This window comes from Salmo salar, chromosome ssa04 (genome assembly GCF_905237065.1).
Source record: "Salmo salar chromosome ssa04, Ssal_v3.1, whole genome shotgun sequence".
Taxonomy (NCBI): Eukaryota; Metazoa; Chordata; class Actinopteri; order Salmoniformes; family Salmonidae; genus Salmo; species Salmo salar.
In genome coordinates, this window is record NC_059445.1 from 44,088,470 (window position 1) to 44,105,028 (window position 16,559).

Here is a 16,559-nt window from a genome sequence, read left to right on the forward strand (position 1 = left end):
ATTGGCCAGGTGATGAGCAGTGCCTGGTTTCCACCAGATGTGATGCTTAGCATTCAGGGCAAAGAATGCAATCTTGATTTTCATGGTCTGAGAGTCCTTTAGGAGCCTTTTGGCAAACTCCAAGAGTGCTGTCATGTGCCTTTTACTGAGGAGTGGCTTCCATCTGGCCACTTCTATAAAGGCCTGATTGGTGGAGTGCTGCAGAGATGGTTGTCCTTCTGAAAGGTTGTCCCATCTCCACAGAGGAACTCTGGAGCTCTGTCACCTCCCTGACCAGGGCCCTTCTCCCCAGATTGCTCAGTTTGGCCGGGCGGCCAGCTCTAGGAAGAGTCTTGGTGGTTCCAAACTTCTTCAATTTAAGAATGACAGAGGCCACCGTGTTCTTAGGGACCTTCAATGCTGAAGAAATGTTTTGGTTCCCCTCCCCAGATCTGTGCCTCGACACAATCCTGTCTCAGAGCTCCACGGCCACAGCTTGGTTTTTGCTCTGACATACACTGTCAACAGTGGGACCTTATATAGACAGGTGTGTGCCTTTCCAAATCATGTCCAATCAAGTTTTAAGAAACATCTCAAGGATGATCGATGGAAACAGGATGCACCTGAGCTCAATTTTGAGTCTCATAGTAAAGGGTCTGAATACTTATGTCAATAAGTTATTTCTGTTTTTTTATTTTTAATACATTTACAACAAACAAAAAAAGATTTGTTTTCGCTTTGTTATTATGGTGCATTGTGCGTAGATTGATGCTCATTTTTTATTTATTTAATCAATTTTAGAATAAGGCTGTAACGTAAAAAAAATGTGGAAAAAGAGAAAGCATTCACTCTTTCCATTATCCCTCTGACTCAGTCACTAGCTGTTCACGAGGCCTTTAAGGCGGTACAGAGTGAGTGCTTTAAATGACGCGTCAGAGGAGGAGCCGCCGACGTGGCACCGTGAAGCATTACATGTGGAGGGAGCACTGTTCCAGGTACACCGCCTCTCTCCAAAGCCCCACTAAATCATTGTAAACATTAGGCTTGGCAAATCCGCTGGTTTCCTCACTTCACATACGGAGGCAGCGACAAGAAAATGGCGACATGCCGGCACACAGCCGTGTTGGCGTTAACACTGACTGGTGGCTGTGTTAAACGGAGAGAGGGAGAGAGAGAGAGAGAGAGAGAGAGAGAGAGAGAGAGAGGGAGATAAAGAGATAGAGAGAGCACTGCTGCACTGTTATGTAAAGTGCCTTGTTGTCCCCCTGTTTTCATCTGCAGATTCTGTCATTAATAATTAAGACCCCCTCCCCTCCATTCCGTCCCCATCCTCTGCAAGTGCCCGCTCCCCTGCTCCTCTCCCTGTGAAATCAATTAAGACTCGTCTCAGCTGCGGCTCAAGTCCTGAGCTCAGCTCAGCTCTGCTCTCTCCTGCTCAGACAGACATCCATATTTTCAGTCCTCATTATAGTTCTGTCAAACACCTGTCTCACATACAGACACACATCCATATTAACACAGTCCCAAAGTCCTGACTCACACGCCAGTCTCTCCTTTAGACAGCTACACAAACTGAGATTCCTATTCCTATACCAAAGTCAAATTCACACGGCTGTCTTGTGCATATTGATCTGATTCTACGAAACCTATTCTATGTTTCTGATAGTCGTATCCACACGGGCCCAAGGTTTTATCCAATAATACTTTACCTCATTCAAATTCACACATCATCCTCGGGTTCAATGCCATACTACCTTGTTGCTCAGTTAGACACTATGGAACTGAGGCAAGAGGGACGTTCGTCTTTAAGAACACCTTTCTGGGTTTCCTTTGTGACACACACCTGAAGTACATTTAAATCATCTTGGATGTTGCTATGGTAGTGAGGATGAAAATGGCGGTTGTGATAACGATGACAGGTTTGACAGTGACGGTGGGGATTGTTGTCCTAGATTCGTTTTAGTAGCCGTTTATTACATGTTTACATGTAGGCCGTACTTGGCAGCTAAACGCTACATTTCAGTACACGTCACATACAAGTAAATAAATCTCAAGGCGCTTTAAAAGCAACGACGGTGATGATGAGATCGCTGTCATTATAGAGGATGACTGATGAATATTTTTGATGATGTTGGCGATGACGATTATGCTGCTGTTGTTGCTAATGACTAAAACGATGATGACAGGTCCTTACCCTCAGAGTGGTGGGAGAGGATGAGCAGATTGACACAGGAGGCTCCGGCACCGGAGCCAAAGATGGTGATCCTCTCTGGGTCTCCTCCAAAGTGGCCAATGTTCTCATTGAGCCAGCGCAGAGCCTGGATCTGGTCCAACAGACCATAGTTCCCCTTGGCTGACTGGTCCCCAGTACTCAGAAACCCTGCAGGACAGAGAGAGAGAGAGGGGGATGGAGGGAGAAATGGAGGGATGAGGCATGTGAGACAGAAGTAAAGAGTGATTCGAGGAATAGGAGAGTGAGAGGTACACAAGGGTGATACGATGACAGAGGGAATATTAATGAGAGTAGAAAGAGAGCAGAATGAGAGCGAGGAAGAAATGAGAAGGCAGAGGAGGGTTGGTTGAAGAGGAGTAGGAAGAGATTCAAGGAGAGAATACCAAATAATTAAATATTTCATCCTGGTCTTTTTCTGTTCTCCGCAAACAAAGATGGCAGCAGCATCCGGTGACAGTGGCCTGGGTATTTACGAGGCCGCAGCTCGTTAGCAGCCTCAAGTGCTTTAACAGAAACTTTGCCAAATTAGTCAAGCACTGTATTATCTGATAAAAGCAATGACACTCATTTTTAATACCCTTGTCGTTAAATGAACGCAGTAAAGAGAGCTCGTTAGGAGAGGCACAGGAGACACGTTTCATATGCTTCCAATATAGACACATACAGTGGCTTGTGAAAGTATTCACGCCCCTTGGCATTTTTCCTATTATGTTGCCTTACAACCTGGAATTAAAATAGATTTTGGGGGGTTGTATCATTTGATTTACACAACATGCTTACCACTTTGAAGATGCAAAATATTTTTTCTTGTGAAACAAACAAGAAATAAGAAAAAAAACGGAAAACTTGAGCGTGCTTAACTTTTCACCCCCCCAAAGTCAATACTTTGTAGAGCCACCTTTTGCAGCAATTATAGCTGCAAGTCTCTTGGGGTATGTCTCTATAAGCTTGGCACATCTAGCCACTAGGACTTTTGCCTATTCTTCAAGGCAAAACCGCTTCAGCTCCTTCAAGTTGGATGGGTTCCCCTTGTGTACAGCAATCTTTAAGTCATACCACAGATTCTCAATCGGATTGAGGTCTGGGCTTTGAATAGGCCATTCCAAGACATTTAAATGTTTCCCCTTAAACCACTTGAGTGTTGCTTTAGCAGTGTGCTTAGGGCCATCGCTCTTGCTGCTGGTGAGTCTCTGATCCACCTCTACGCAGACGACACCATTCTGTATACTGGCCCTTCTTTGGACACTGTGTTAACAACCCTCCAGACGAGCTTCAATGCTGTACAACTCTCCTTCCGTAGTCTCCAAATGCTCTTAAATACAAGTAAAACTAAATGCATGCTCTTCAACCGATCGCTGCCCGCACCTGCCCGCCTGTCCAGCATCACTACTCTGGACGGTTCTTACTTAGAATATGTGGACAACTACAGACACCTAGGTGTCTGGTTAGACTGTAAGCTCTCCTTCCAGACTCACATCAAACATCTCCAATCTAAAGTTATATCTAGAATTGGCTTCCTATTTCGCAACAAAGCATCCTTCACTCATGCTGCCAAACATACCCTCGTAAAACTGACCATCCTACCGATCCTCGACTTCGGCGATGTCATTTACAAAATAGCCTCCAATACCCTACTCAATAAACTGGATGCAGTCTATCACAGTGCCATCCGTTTTGTCATCAAAGCCCCATATACTACCCACCACTGCGACCTGTACGCTCTCGTTGGCTGGCCCTCGCTTCATACTCGTCGCCAAACCCACTGGCTCCAGGTCATCTACAAGACCCTGCTAGGTAAAGTCCCCCCTTATCTCAGCTCACTGGTCACCATAGCAGCACCCACCTGTAACACGCGCTCCAGCAGGTATATCTCTCTGGTCACCCCCAAAGCCAATTCCTCCTTTGGCAGTCTCTCCTTCCAGTTCTCCGCTGCCAATGACTGGAACAAACTACAAAAATCTCTGAAACTGAAAACACTTATCTCCCTCACTAGCTTTAAGCACCAGCAGTCAGAGCAGCTCACAGATCACTGCACCTGTACATAGCCCATCTATAATTTAGCCCAAACAACTACCTCTTCCCCTACTGTATTTATTTATTTTGCTCCTTTGCACCCCATTATTTCTATTTCTACTTTGCACTTTCTTCCATTACAAATCTACCATTCCAGTGTTTTACTTGCTATATTGTATTTACTTTGCCACCATGGCCTTTTTTGCCTTTACCTCCCTTATCTCACCTCATTTGCTCACATTGTATATAGACTTATTTTTCTACTGTATTATTGACTGTATGTTTGTTTTACTCCATGTGTAACTCTGTGTTGTTGTATGTGTCGAACTGCTTTGCTTTATCTTGGCCAGGTCGCAATTGTAAATGAGAACTTGTTCTCAACTTGCCTACCTGGTTAAATAAAGGTGAAATAAAAAAATAAAAAAATTGTCCTGCTGGAAGGTGAACCTCCATCCCAGTATCAAATCTTTGGAAGACTGAAACAGGTTTCCCTCAAGAATTACCCTGTATTTAGCGCCATCCAACATTCCTTCAATTCTGACCAGTTTCCCAGTCCCTGCCAATGAAAAACATCCCCACAGCATGATGCTGCCACCACCATGCTTCACTGTGGGGATGGTTTTCTTGGGGTGATGAGAGGTGTTGGGTTTGCGCCAGATATAGCATTTTCCTTAACCTGTTGGGTCTAGGGGGCAGCATTTGCACGTCTGGATAAAAAAAATGTACCCGATTTAATCTGGTTACTAATCCTACCCAGTAACTAGAATATGCATATACTTATTATATATGGATAGAAAACACTCTAAAGTTTCCAAAACTGTTTGAATGGTGTCTGTGAGTATAACAGAACTCATTTGGCAGGCAAAACCCTGAGACATTTTCTGACAGGAAGTGGATACCTGATGTGTTGTATTGATTTTAAACCTATCCCATTGAAAAACACAGGGGTTTAGGAATATTTTGGCACTTCCTATTGCTTCCACTAGATGTCACCAGCCTTTACAAAGTGTTTTGAGTCTTCTGGAGGGAGATCTGACCGAACAAGAGCCATGGAACGGTGATGTCCCATTAGACACCTGGCGCGCTACTTCATGTTGGGTACCCTCGTTCCAATACGTTATAAAAGGCTATGCATTCGTCCACCTTGAATATTATTCATGTTCTGGTTAAAAAGGCCCTAATGATTTATGCTATACAACGTTTGACATGTTTGAACGAACGGAAATATATTTTTTCCCCTCGTTCATGACGAGAAGTCCGGCTGGCTTACATCATGTGCTAACGAGACGGAGATTTTTGGACATAAATGATGAGCTTTTTTGAACAAAACTACATTCGTTATGGACCTGTGATACCTGGAAGTGACATCTGATGAAGAGAATCAAAGGTAATGGATTATTTACATAGTATTTTCGATTTTAGATCTCCCCAACATGACGTCTAGTCTGTATCGCAACGCGTATTTTTCTGGGCACAGTGCTCAGATTATTGCAAAGTGTGATTTCCCAGTAAGGTTATTTTTAAATCTGGCAAGTTGATTGCGTTCAAAAGATGTAAATCTATAATTCTTTAAATGACAATATAATATTTTACCAATGTTTTCTAATTTTAATTATTTAATTTGTGACGCTGACTTGACTGCCGGTTATTGGAGGGAAACGATTTCCTCAACATCAATGCCATAGTAAAACGCTGTTTTTGTATATAAATATGAACTTGATAGAACTAAAAATGCATGCATTGTCTAACATAATGTCCTAGGAGTGTCATCTGATGGAGATTGTAAAAGGTTAGTGTATCATTTTAGCTGGTTTTATGGTTTTGGTGACCCTGTCTTTGACTTGACAAAACATTACACACAACTCTTGTAAATGTACTGTCCTAACATACTCTAAATTTATGCTTTCGCCGTAAAACCTTTTTGAAATCGTAAAACGTGGTTAGATTAAGGAGATGTTTATCTTTCAAATGGTGTAACATAGTTGTATTTTTGAAAAATTTGAATTTTGACATTTATTTGGATTCAAATTTGCCGCTCTTGAAATGCACCTGCTGTTGATGGAGTGCACCACAGGTGGCACGCTAGCGTCCCACCTAGCCCCAAGAGGTTAATGGCCAAAAAACTCAATTTTAGTCTCATCTGACAATACCTTCGTCCATATGTTTGGGGAGTCTCCCACATGCCTTTTGGCAAACATCAAATATGTTTGCTTATTCTTTTCTTTAAGCAATGGCTTTTTCTGGACACAGTTCCGTAAAGCCCAGCTCTGTGGAGGGTACGGCTTAAAGTGGTCCTATGGACAGATACTCCAATCTCCACTGTGGAGTTTTGCAGCTCCTTCAGGGTTATCTTTGGTCTCTTTGTTGCCTCTCTGATTAATGCCCTCCTTGCCTGGTCCGTGAGTTTTGATGGGCTGCCCACTCTTGGCAGGTTTGTTGTGGTGCCATATTCTCTCCATTTTTTAATAATGGATTTAATGGTGCTCCGTGGGATGTTCAAAGTTTCAGATATTTCTTTATAACCCAACCCTGATCTGTACTTGCTTGTTTGGTGGTGCCCCTTGTTTAGTGGTGTTGCAGACTCTGGGGCCTTTCAAAACAGGTGTATATATACTGAGATCATGTGACAGATCATGTGACACTTAGACTGCACACAGGTGGACTTTATTAAATGAATTATGTGTCTTCTGAAGGTAATTTGTTGTACCAGATCTTATTTAGGGGCTTCATAGCAAAGGGGGTGAATACAAAATGCACGCACCACTTTTCCTTTTTTGTATTTTAAATAAGTAATTTTTTTCATTTCACTTCACCAATTTGGACTATTTTGTGTATGTCCATTACATTAAATCCAAATAAAAAATCTATTTAAATTACAGGTTGTAATGCAACAAAATAGGAAAAACGCAAATGGGATGAATACTTTTGCAAGGCACTGTACACACACACACACACACACACACAAAATAAACACAGGCACCCACATACATGCACACAAACAGTGTATATATATATATATATATATATATATATATATATATATATATATATATATATATATATATATATATAACACACACACACACACATACATATACACACATATATACACACACACACACACATATATATATACATATATATATATATATATATATACACACATACATACATATATACATACATATATATATATATATATATATACACACATATATATATACATATATATATATATATATATATATATATATATATATATATATAACACACACACACACACACATACATATATATATATATATATATATACATGTATATACATATATATATATATATACACATATATATACATATATATATATATATATACATACATATATACATATACATATATATATACACATATATACATATACATACACATATATATATATATATACACATATACATATATATATACATACATATACATATACACATATATATACATATACACATATATATATATATATATATATATATATGTTAAAATGTTTACCACCTCATAAACCCATTATCTCCTTCACCATATCAGTGTTGGACAGCTAATTGGTGTTGCTGGTGTTTTCACATAAAACCCTGGGCACACTGGTAGCAGAGCAGCACTCTGTTATCTGTGGGTCTGAGGCCTAACTACTGCTTTACGAGACATACACACACTCGCCTGCCTGCCTGCCTGCCTGCCTGCCTGCCTGCCTGCCTGCCTGCCTGCCTGCCTGCCTGCCTGCCTGCCTGCCTCGCGGTCTGCTGGTTCATTGGTAGTTTGGACTTGATAGGTACTGCATGGGTGGACTGTAAACAATACCATCAGTGATTAATACCTGTGGTACTGACATGCTACAACTGTACCAGGAGAGGAGCACAAAGCCACTACATGTGAACTGACATGTGTTAGACATGACTTTATGAAAAGGGAATTGATAGCTAGGAAGTGGCATTCTGTGAATGGTGATTTTACATATTATACAGCGTTTTGCCAAAGACTGTATTATTGCCTGAATAATGACCTTGACAGGCAGATTAAATGGATCATAATGTGTCAGTAACAGAATCATAGCTAAGAGTGTTGTGTAATTGATTGTCCTTGAGCAGAGCATGCCATCCTGGCTCCATGATTACACACCATGCAGGTCAAGGATAACACCACTCCAGGAACTGCAGTACAAGGAACTACATGGGAAAATATGGTGAAATCCTTCCATGGCTCTGGGAGAGGGTTTTGTATTCTCTGTAGCCCTGTTTGTTAGGAGCAAAGGGCAGAGAGAGGGAGAGAGAGGCCTGGGGAGAGACAGAGGGACAAAGACATATGAAATGCAGCTATTCACTCATCCACTGCTGCTTAACTGCCCCCAGCACCAAAGTCAAAGAAAAGAGACCAAAATAAGACTAAACAATAAAGCAATCTGACCTCTAACCCCTGAGCGAGAGAAAGCTGGAGAGAGAGGGAGGCAGAGAGGGAGAGAGCGAGAGAGAGAAAAAGAAAGAAAGAAAGAAAGAGAGAGAGAGAGAGAGAGAGGGGAATGGATTAAACAGATGAGGACTGGGCGGTCTTCACCCAGTGGCCCCACTCTGATTGGCTGACTGGTAAATGCTCGCCCAATGATTGGACAGTTTATAGAGTGATGACAGAGTGGTGTCTCTGTGTCATAATGATTTCGATCATTGTGGTCAGGGCCAGGCTCTTGGCCTCCTGTGAGTCAGTGACCCTACGACCCTTAAACTGTGACCCGTGCTGCTGGCCAGAGCCAGAGGTGTGAAGATGTGCCCGCTCTCATAGCATCCATGTGCTGAGCTGTCTGCCTGCCTCTGTTGCCTGGCAACCGGCCAGAGCTACAGTCACAGAGATCTAGACACACACACATGGACTTAGAGTCAGAGACACTTGCATGCTCACATGAGCTTCTCCCCACTGTCTTTGATTGGGTAAGAGGGAGAGGAAATATGGTTATCTGCCAATATTTAAGATAAGTCAGACACTCTCTCTCCCTCTCCCTCTCTCTGTTTTCTTTTCCATACTCTTCCTGTCTGCTGAGTTGGGCTTCCTGCCGACTTTAGCGCTGAGAGCAGCAGTTTACGAGGCCGAACTCATGCATATTCAATACTCGCTTTAGGTAATGGCCAAGGAACTGTGAGGAGAGTCTTCAACCTCGGAGAGCGAGAGAAGGAGAGATCTGGCAGAGAGAAAGAAAGGGGAGAGAGACATAAATGAAGGCTAGAGAGCACTAGATTGAGAGTGATTTGAACAGAAATGAAAAATATGAGACGAAGAGCTCTCTAAGCATCCACCAGACAACACTTAATGAAAAACTACCCCTTCCTGCTACTGGAACCATGGTCATACCATCACAGCTGCTGGTAATACCCTACCACACATACCAATAGGATGGTTGTTTAAAATTCTCAAGTCTTATATTGGGAATGATTGATGTTTCTTCTTCAGGGGAGACGGTGAGAAACCATTATCATTAATTAATTGTAGCTTGCATATCTTAAATAGGCAACTTTATAATCATACAGACCTGGTATGTGTGGGATTGAATTGTGTGTTCTAATGATGAACTATGAGCAATGAGTCACACACACACACACACACACACACACACACACACACACACACACACACACACACACACACACACACACACAAAACAATTGGCTATGAGTGGAGTCAGAGCTATGAGTGCCAATTAGGAGTAGTGATGTGCTGTTCTCCATTACAGTGGCTCAGTAAAAGCCTGTAGTGTTCACTGTTCCAAGGAGAGAGCTGTCAGTGTGTGTGAATAGTTGATGTAAGATTTGTTCTGTGAAAACTGTATTTCACACCTCATGATTCATGAGGTGGGCGTGGCAGGCGGTGATCAAATCAGGTCATTAAATTAGATAACCACGTGGTCGCCACATGTTGTATGTAAACACCTTTGATCTGACTACTTCCATTTGGATAACTTTGATGTACGTTCTGCTGCCGTGTGTGTGTGTGTGTGTACCCAGGTGTGAGGGGCTTGTTGTGATCCTGGGGGTAGTGTTTTGGGCTATATGTAAGACAAAAGACTTGGTGCTTTTAATCAAGTAGAGTCCTTGGTTAGTTGTGGGACAAAGATGTTGATCAGGGGCAGTGTATTAGACTATTGAGGAACTAAGGTCTATTGTGCCTTTTGATACATTTTGTGGGGTGGAGATGGGGGGGGGGGGGGTTGAGGGGCCTGTTGAAACTGTTTTGAATGAGGTGCGTTTTGGGTTCTGGGCTGAAATCCAACATTGTAATCAAACCGGTTGGGGCGAGGCTTACATGCTGACCACACCGCTTGCGTCGCGTGTGCGAGCATGGCAAAATACATTTAAACACACATGTTTTTCAATTATTGCACCCACACTTCTCGCGCCCGCCAACGAGCGTCTGCATTGCCAAGCGCTAAAATAGAAGTCAGTTCCATTTGTGACGCTGAACGTGGTGCAAGTCCTGCCTCTCCCATCACCACATTGGTTTATAGAAGCAGATACCCACGTGCCATCTCCTCATTGGTTATACACATGTGGGTGATTGAAAGTTGAACTGAGTTTGGTCGGTCGTCATGGTAATTATGAAAGTTAGATGCCAATCACCATATAAAGTCCAAAGAAGAAATAGCCTAGAAACGATTCGGTTGACCGTTTTATGTGTGGATTAATTGTCGGATTAGAGCACCTTGTGCATTTCAGGTAAAATAACAACTCAACGTTTATATGCCAGGACAAATTAGCTAGCAACAGCAAGCTAGCTAAATAGGACAAATTAGCTAGAAACTGCAAGCTAGCTAGCTAAATTGCCATAAATATTTAATGCTTTTCGACCTGTCCCCAAAATAATATAATTGGTTCAGAGTTTGTTTTGATATTTCAACCTGCGTGTCATAATCGCGTTTGGTGTAGGGGGACAAAATCAATTTGCGCGAGGCCGGTTTGGGTACGGTGTTAGGGCTCCCAGAGCATTCACACCTGGCCCAGTGGGGAATCAACAAGCAGTCGGCTGGACTTCACAGAGCCTTTAGTGCAATTTTTATATGAAATATTTTCACAACTCTGAGCACAAAAATCTTAAATCAGATCATCAAAATGTCTCATGTTTCAAAGCTCTAAGCACATTTTCAATTGACGGAGTACAACAAACACATTCACTGCACCAAATAACTTGTTCAATTTGGATACACATTCAATCTAAGTATCTGCTTTTGAAAATGCAATATTTACTTTACTTTTGATATTATTTACTATCAGTTAATCAAACTGCTCAAAGCTGATAAGTAACGAACCAAAAGTATGTAATGCCTAGTTAATGAATATAGTTTAATAATGGCTGTACACTGTACATTTCTATATTTTTACCTCATAAATGTATCAATTTGAGTCAATTTATGTTGGAAGGTAAAACCAAATCATATGTGGATGTGGCTTCAAATATTACATCATAGGACAAAGTAGAAAGAGTCAATACGTGCTACCATTTGGAATTATAGTGTATAATATACTGCTGAAATACCTGGGTTATATCTAACAATATATTCCACTCATTATCTGAATGTCATTGATACATTGTAAGCTGATGAATTTCAAGGAGAGAGACAGGCGATACTGTATCAGTTGACAAGTCACATAAGAAAAGGCGATCTTGTAGTGTTGCATGGAGGGCAGAAATGGCATACAACACCATGCAACGTTTTTAAAGTAGCCAAATGCTTTACAATACTTTTCTTTACAAGGATAATGAGATTGTAAGACTGGAATATTTCTCAACATGCTCACCTGCCAAGGATAGAAATAATAAAAACAATTGCATGTCAAGTTATAGTCGAATACTGCATGGAATGTTATATTTAGCATCTACTATTCTTTCTATTCAGCACTTAAAAAAAACAGTTTTGAAATGTGTATCTTATATTTTTGCTATTGGGTTAAATGGTAGTTAAAAAGACAAAAAATGGTGAGCATATCATTATCTGCTGTATTGGATGTATTTTCCATATCTGTCTCCATCACACATTTCAATGTTCACACAAACATAATACAACAATCTAGTTGATGTTTTTTCAGGTGCTTTATCATACTGCTGAATGTCCTATTCACGACTGAACAATCATTCAGACAAAACACAAAAGTGTTTATATTTGTGTTTTCCCATAAATCAGTTAGTCGCAGGTTGTCTAGATATGGATTTTGTTTGTGGCATCTGTTACAGTTGCATTTTTTTAAAGATTTGTTTTCAGCATGCTTTCATTTATACCTTTTTTTTGTCATTCACAATTTGAACGTCAATAAGAAGTAATATAACTGTAAGGAGTGCGCTGAGAGTTGTGAAGCAAGTTCAGGGAGTGAGTGTTTTAATAAATAAAAGAAACAACACACCGACATGAAAACAGAGTCAATAACACCTGAGGAAAGAACCAAGGGGAGTGACAGATATAGGGAAGATAATCAAGGAGGTGATGGAGTCCAGGTGAGTTTCATGAGGCGCAGGTGTGTGAGATGATGGTGACAGGTGTGCGGGATAATCAGCAGCCTGACGACCTAGAGGTCGGAGAGTGAGTATACGTGATAATAACTGTGTGGTATGAATTTACAATGGATTCAGTTCCTAATCTACTGAAACTTCATGGCCAAGTTATTTTCTTTAACATTCTAACATGCCCCCCAGTGTCTTGGTACTAAAGGTTTTCTGTACCAAATCTTGGGAATCATTTTTACCCACCCTTGGATTTTGATGGATACGACATGAGATTGACAGCCCCATTTCACGTTTATACTTCAAAAATATGTTTTTACAGGGTAGTGAAATATTGTTTATATGTTAAACTGTTGAGAATAAGGAACCTATGGTGAAACAGGAAGACACATATCCAGAAGGCTCATAAACAAGTACAGTGGCTTGCAAAAGTATTCACCCCTCTTGGCATTTTTCCTTATTTGTTGCCTTACAACCTGGAATTAAAATAGATTTTTGGGGGGATTGTATCATTTCATTTACACAACATACCTACCACTTTGAAGATGCAAAATATTGTTTATTGTGGAACAAACAAGAAATAAGACACAAAACAGAAAACTTGAGCAGGAATAACTACTCACCCCCCCAAGTCAATACTTTGTAGAGCCACCTTTTGCAGCAATTACAGCTGCAAGTCTCTTGGGGTATGTCTCTATAAGCTTGGCACATCTAGCCACTGGGATTTTTGCCCATTCTTCAAGGCAAAACTGGTCCAGCTTCTTCAAGTTGGATGGGTTCCACTGATGTATAGTAATCTTTAAGTCATACCACAGATTCTCAATTGGATTGAGATGTGGGCTTTGACTAGGCCATTCCAAGACATTTAAATGTTTCCCCTTAAAACCTCTTGGGGCTAGGTGGGACGCTAGCGTGCCACCTGTGGTGCACTCCATCAACAGCAGGTGCATTTCAAGAGCGGCAAATTTGAATCCAAATAAATGTCAAAATTCAAATTTTTCAAAAATACAACTATGTTACACCATTTGAAAGATAAACATCTCCTTAATCTAACCACGTTTTACGATTTCAAAAAGGTTTTACGGCGAAAGCATAAATTTAGAGTATGTTAGGACAGTACATTTACAAGAGTTGTGTGTAATGTTTTGTCAAGTCAAAGACAGGGTCACCAAAACCATAAAACCAGCTAAAATGATACACTAACCTTTTACAATCTCCATCAGATGACACTCCTAGGACATTATGTTAGACAATGCATGCATTTTTAGTTCTATCAAGTTCATATTTATATACAAAAACAGCGTTTTACTATGGCATTGATGTTGAGGAAATCGTTTCCCTCCAATAACCGGCAGTCAAGTCAGCGTCAGAAATTAAATAATTAAAATTAGAAAACATTGTTAAAATATTATATTGTCATTTAAAGAATTATAGATTTACATCTTTTGAACGCAATCAACTTGCCAGATTTAAAAATAACCTTACTGGGAAATCACACTTTGCAATAATCTGAGCACTGTGCCCAGAAAAATACGCGTTGCGATACAGACTAGACGTCATGTTGGGGAGATCTAAAATCGAAAATACTATGTAAATAATCCATTACCTTTGATTCTCTTCATCAGATGTCACTTCCAGGTATCACAGGTCCATAACGAATGTAGTTTTGTTCAAAAAAGCTCATCATTTATGTCCAAAAATCTCCGTCTCGTTAGCACATGATGTAAGCCAGCCGGACTTCTCGTCATGAACGAGGGGAAAAAATATATTTCCGTTCGTTCAAACATGTCAAACGTTGTATAGCATAAATCATTAGGGCCTTTTTTAACCAGAACATGAATAATATTCAAGGTGGACGAATGCATAGCCTTTTATAACGTATTGGAACGAGGGTACCCAACATGAAGTAGCGCGCCAGGTGTCTAATGGGACATCACCGTTCCATGGCTCTTGTTCGGTCAGATCTCCCTCCAGAAGACTCAAAACACTTTGTAAAGGCTGGTGACATCTAGTGGAAGCAATAGGAAGTGCCAAAATATTCCTAAACCCCTGTGTCTTTCAATGGGATAGCTTTAAAGTCAATACAACACATCAGGTATCCACTTCCTGTCAGAAAATGTCTCAGGGTTTTGCCTGCCAAATGAGTTCTGTTATACTCACAGACACCATTCAAACAGTTTTGGAAACTTTAGAGTGTTTTCTATCCATATATAATAAGTATATGCATATTCTAGTTACTGGGTAGGATTAGTAACCAGATTAAATCGGGTACATTTTTTTTATCCAGACGTGCAAATGCTGCCCCCTAGACCCAACAGGTTAAACCACTCAAGTGTTGCTTTAGCAGTATGCTTAGGGCCATTGTCCTGCTGGAAGGTGAACCTCTGTCCCAGTCTCAAATCTCTGGAAGACAAACAGGTTTCCCTCAAGAATTTTCCTGTATTTAGCGCCATGCATCATTCCTTCAATTTTGACCAGTTTCCCAGTCCCTGCCGATGAAAAACATCCCCACAGCATGATGCTGCCATCACCATGCTTCACTGTGGAGATGGTGTTCTTGGGGTGATGAGAGGTGTTGGGTTTGCGCCAGACATAGCGTTTTCCTTGATGGCCAAAAAGCTCCATTTTAGTCTCATCTGACCAGAGTACATTCTTCCATATGTCTGGGGAGTCTCCCACATGCCTTTTGGCGAACACCAAACAACAACAAAAAAGCAATGGCTTTTTTTCTGGCCACTCTTCCATAAAGCCCAGCTCTGTGGAGTGTACGGCTTAAAGTGGTCCTATAGACAGATACTCCAATCTCCGCTGTGGAGCTTTGCAGCTCCTTCAGGGTTATCTTTGGTGCCTCTCTGATCAATGCCCTCCTTGCCTGGTCCGTGAGTTTTGATGGGTGGTCCGCTCTTGGCAGGTTTGTTGTGGTGCCATATTCTTTCCATTTTTTAATAATAGATTTAATGGTGCTCCGTGGGATGTTCAAAGTTTCGGCTATTTTTTTATAACCCAACTCTGATCTGTACTTCTCCACCACTTTGTCCCTGACCTGTTTGGAGAGCTACTTGGTCTTCATGGTGAAGCTTGCTTGGTGCTGCCCCTTGCTTAGTGGTGTTGCTGAGTCTGGGTCCTTTCAGAACAGGTGTATATATACTGAGCAGGGGCGGAAATCCCGGGGGGGACACGACCCCCCCATCCTGGGAAAAATATGATTTGTCCCCCCAAATATATCACTGAAACATAACTATGTAATTTAAATAATATTAATAATACGCAATGAAAGCAATTGTGCTGATTATAGACACTTAACCTGTTATGGCTAGGGGCAGTATTTTCACGGCTGGATAAAAAACGTACCCGATTTAATCTGGTTACTACTCCTGCCCAGTAACTAGAATATGCATATAATTATTGGCTTTGGATAGAAAACACTCCAAAGTTTCTAAAACTGTTTGAATGGTGTCTGTGAGTATAACAGAACTCAAATGGCAGGTCAAAACCTGAGAGATTCCTTTACAGGAAGTGGCCTGTCTGACCATTTCTTGAACTTCTTTGCCATCTCTATCTTTTACAAAGGATCTCTGCTCTAACGTGACACTTCCTACGTCTTCCATGGGCGCTCAGAGCCCGGGAAAAACCTGAATGTCGTCATCCCAGCCCCAGGCTGAAACACATTATCGCCTTTCTCAAGTGGCCGATCAAGGGACTGTGGGCTTAGGCGCGTGCCCTGGCCGCCCCCGTCTTTGTGATTTTTCCTCTGTTTGCCGAAAAGGAGATTCCCGGTCGGAATATTATCGCTTTTTACGAGATAAATTGCATAAA

The 16,559-nt window shown here is 41.2% G+C and overlaps 1 protein-coding gene across 2 annotated transcripts in view; it reads right to left on the bottom strand.

Annotated features, from left to right (window-relative positions):
* The window catches only part of LOC106603207 (neuroligin-2), a 57,432-nt gene that overhangs the window by 7,361 nt on the left and 33,512 nt on the right, over positions 1–16,559 (bottom strand). For both annotated transcript variants that reach the window (XM_014196561.2, XM_014196560.2), the window contains one exon: positions 2,174–2,359. In XM_014196561.2, coding sequence (XP_014052036.1) covers positions 2,174–2,359 — 186 coding nt within the window. The remainder of the gene's footprint in view (positions 1–2,173; positions 2,360–16,559) is intronic.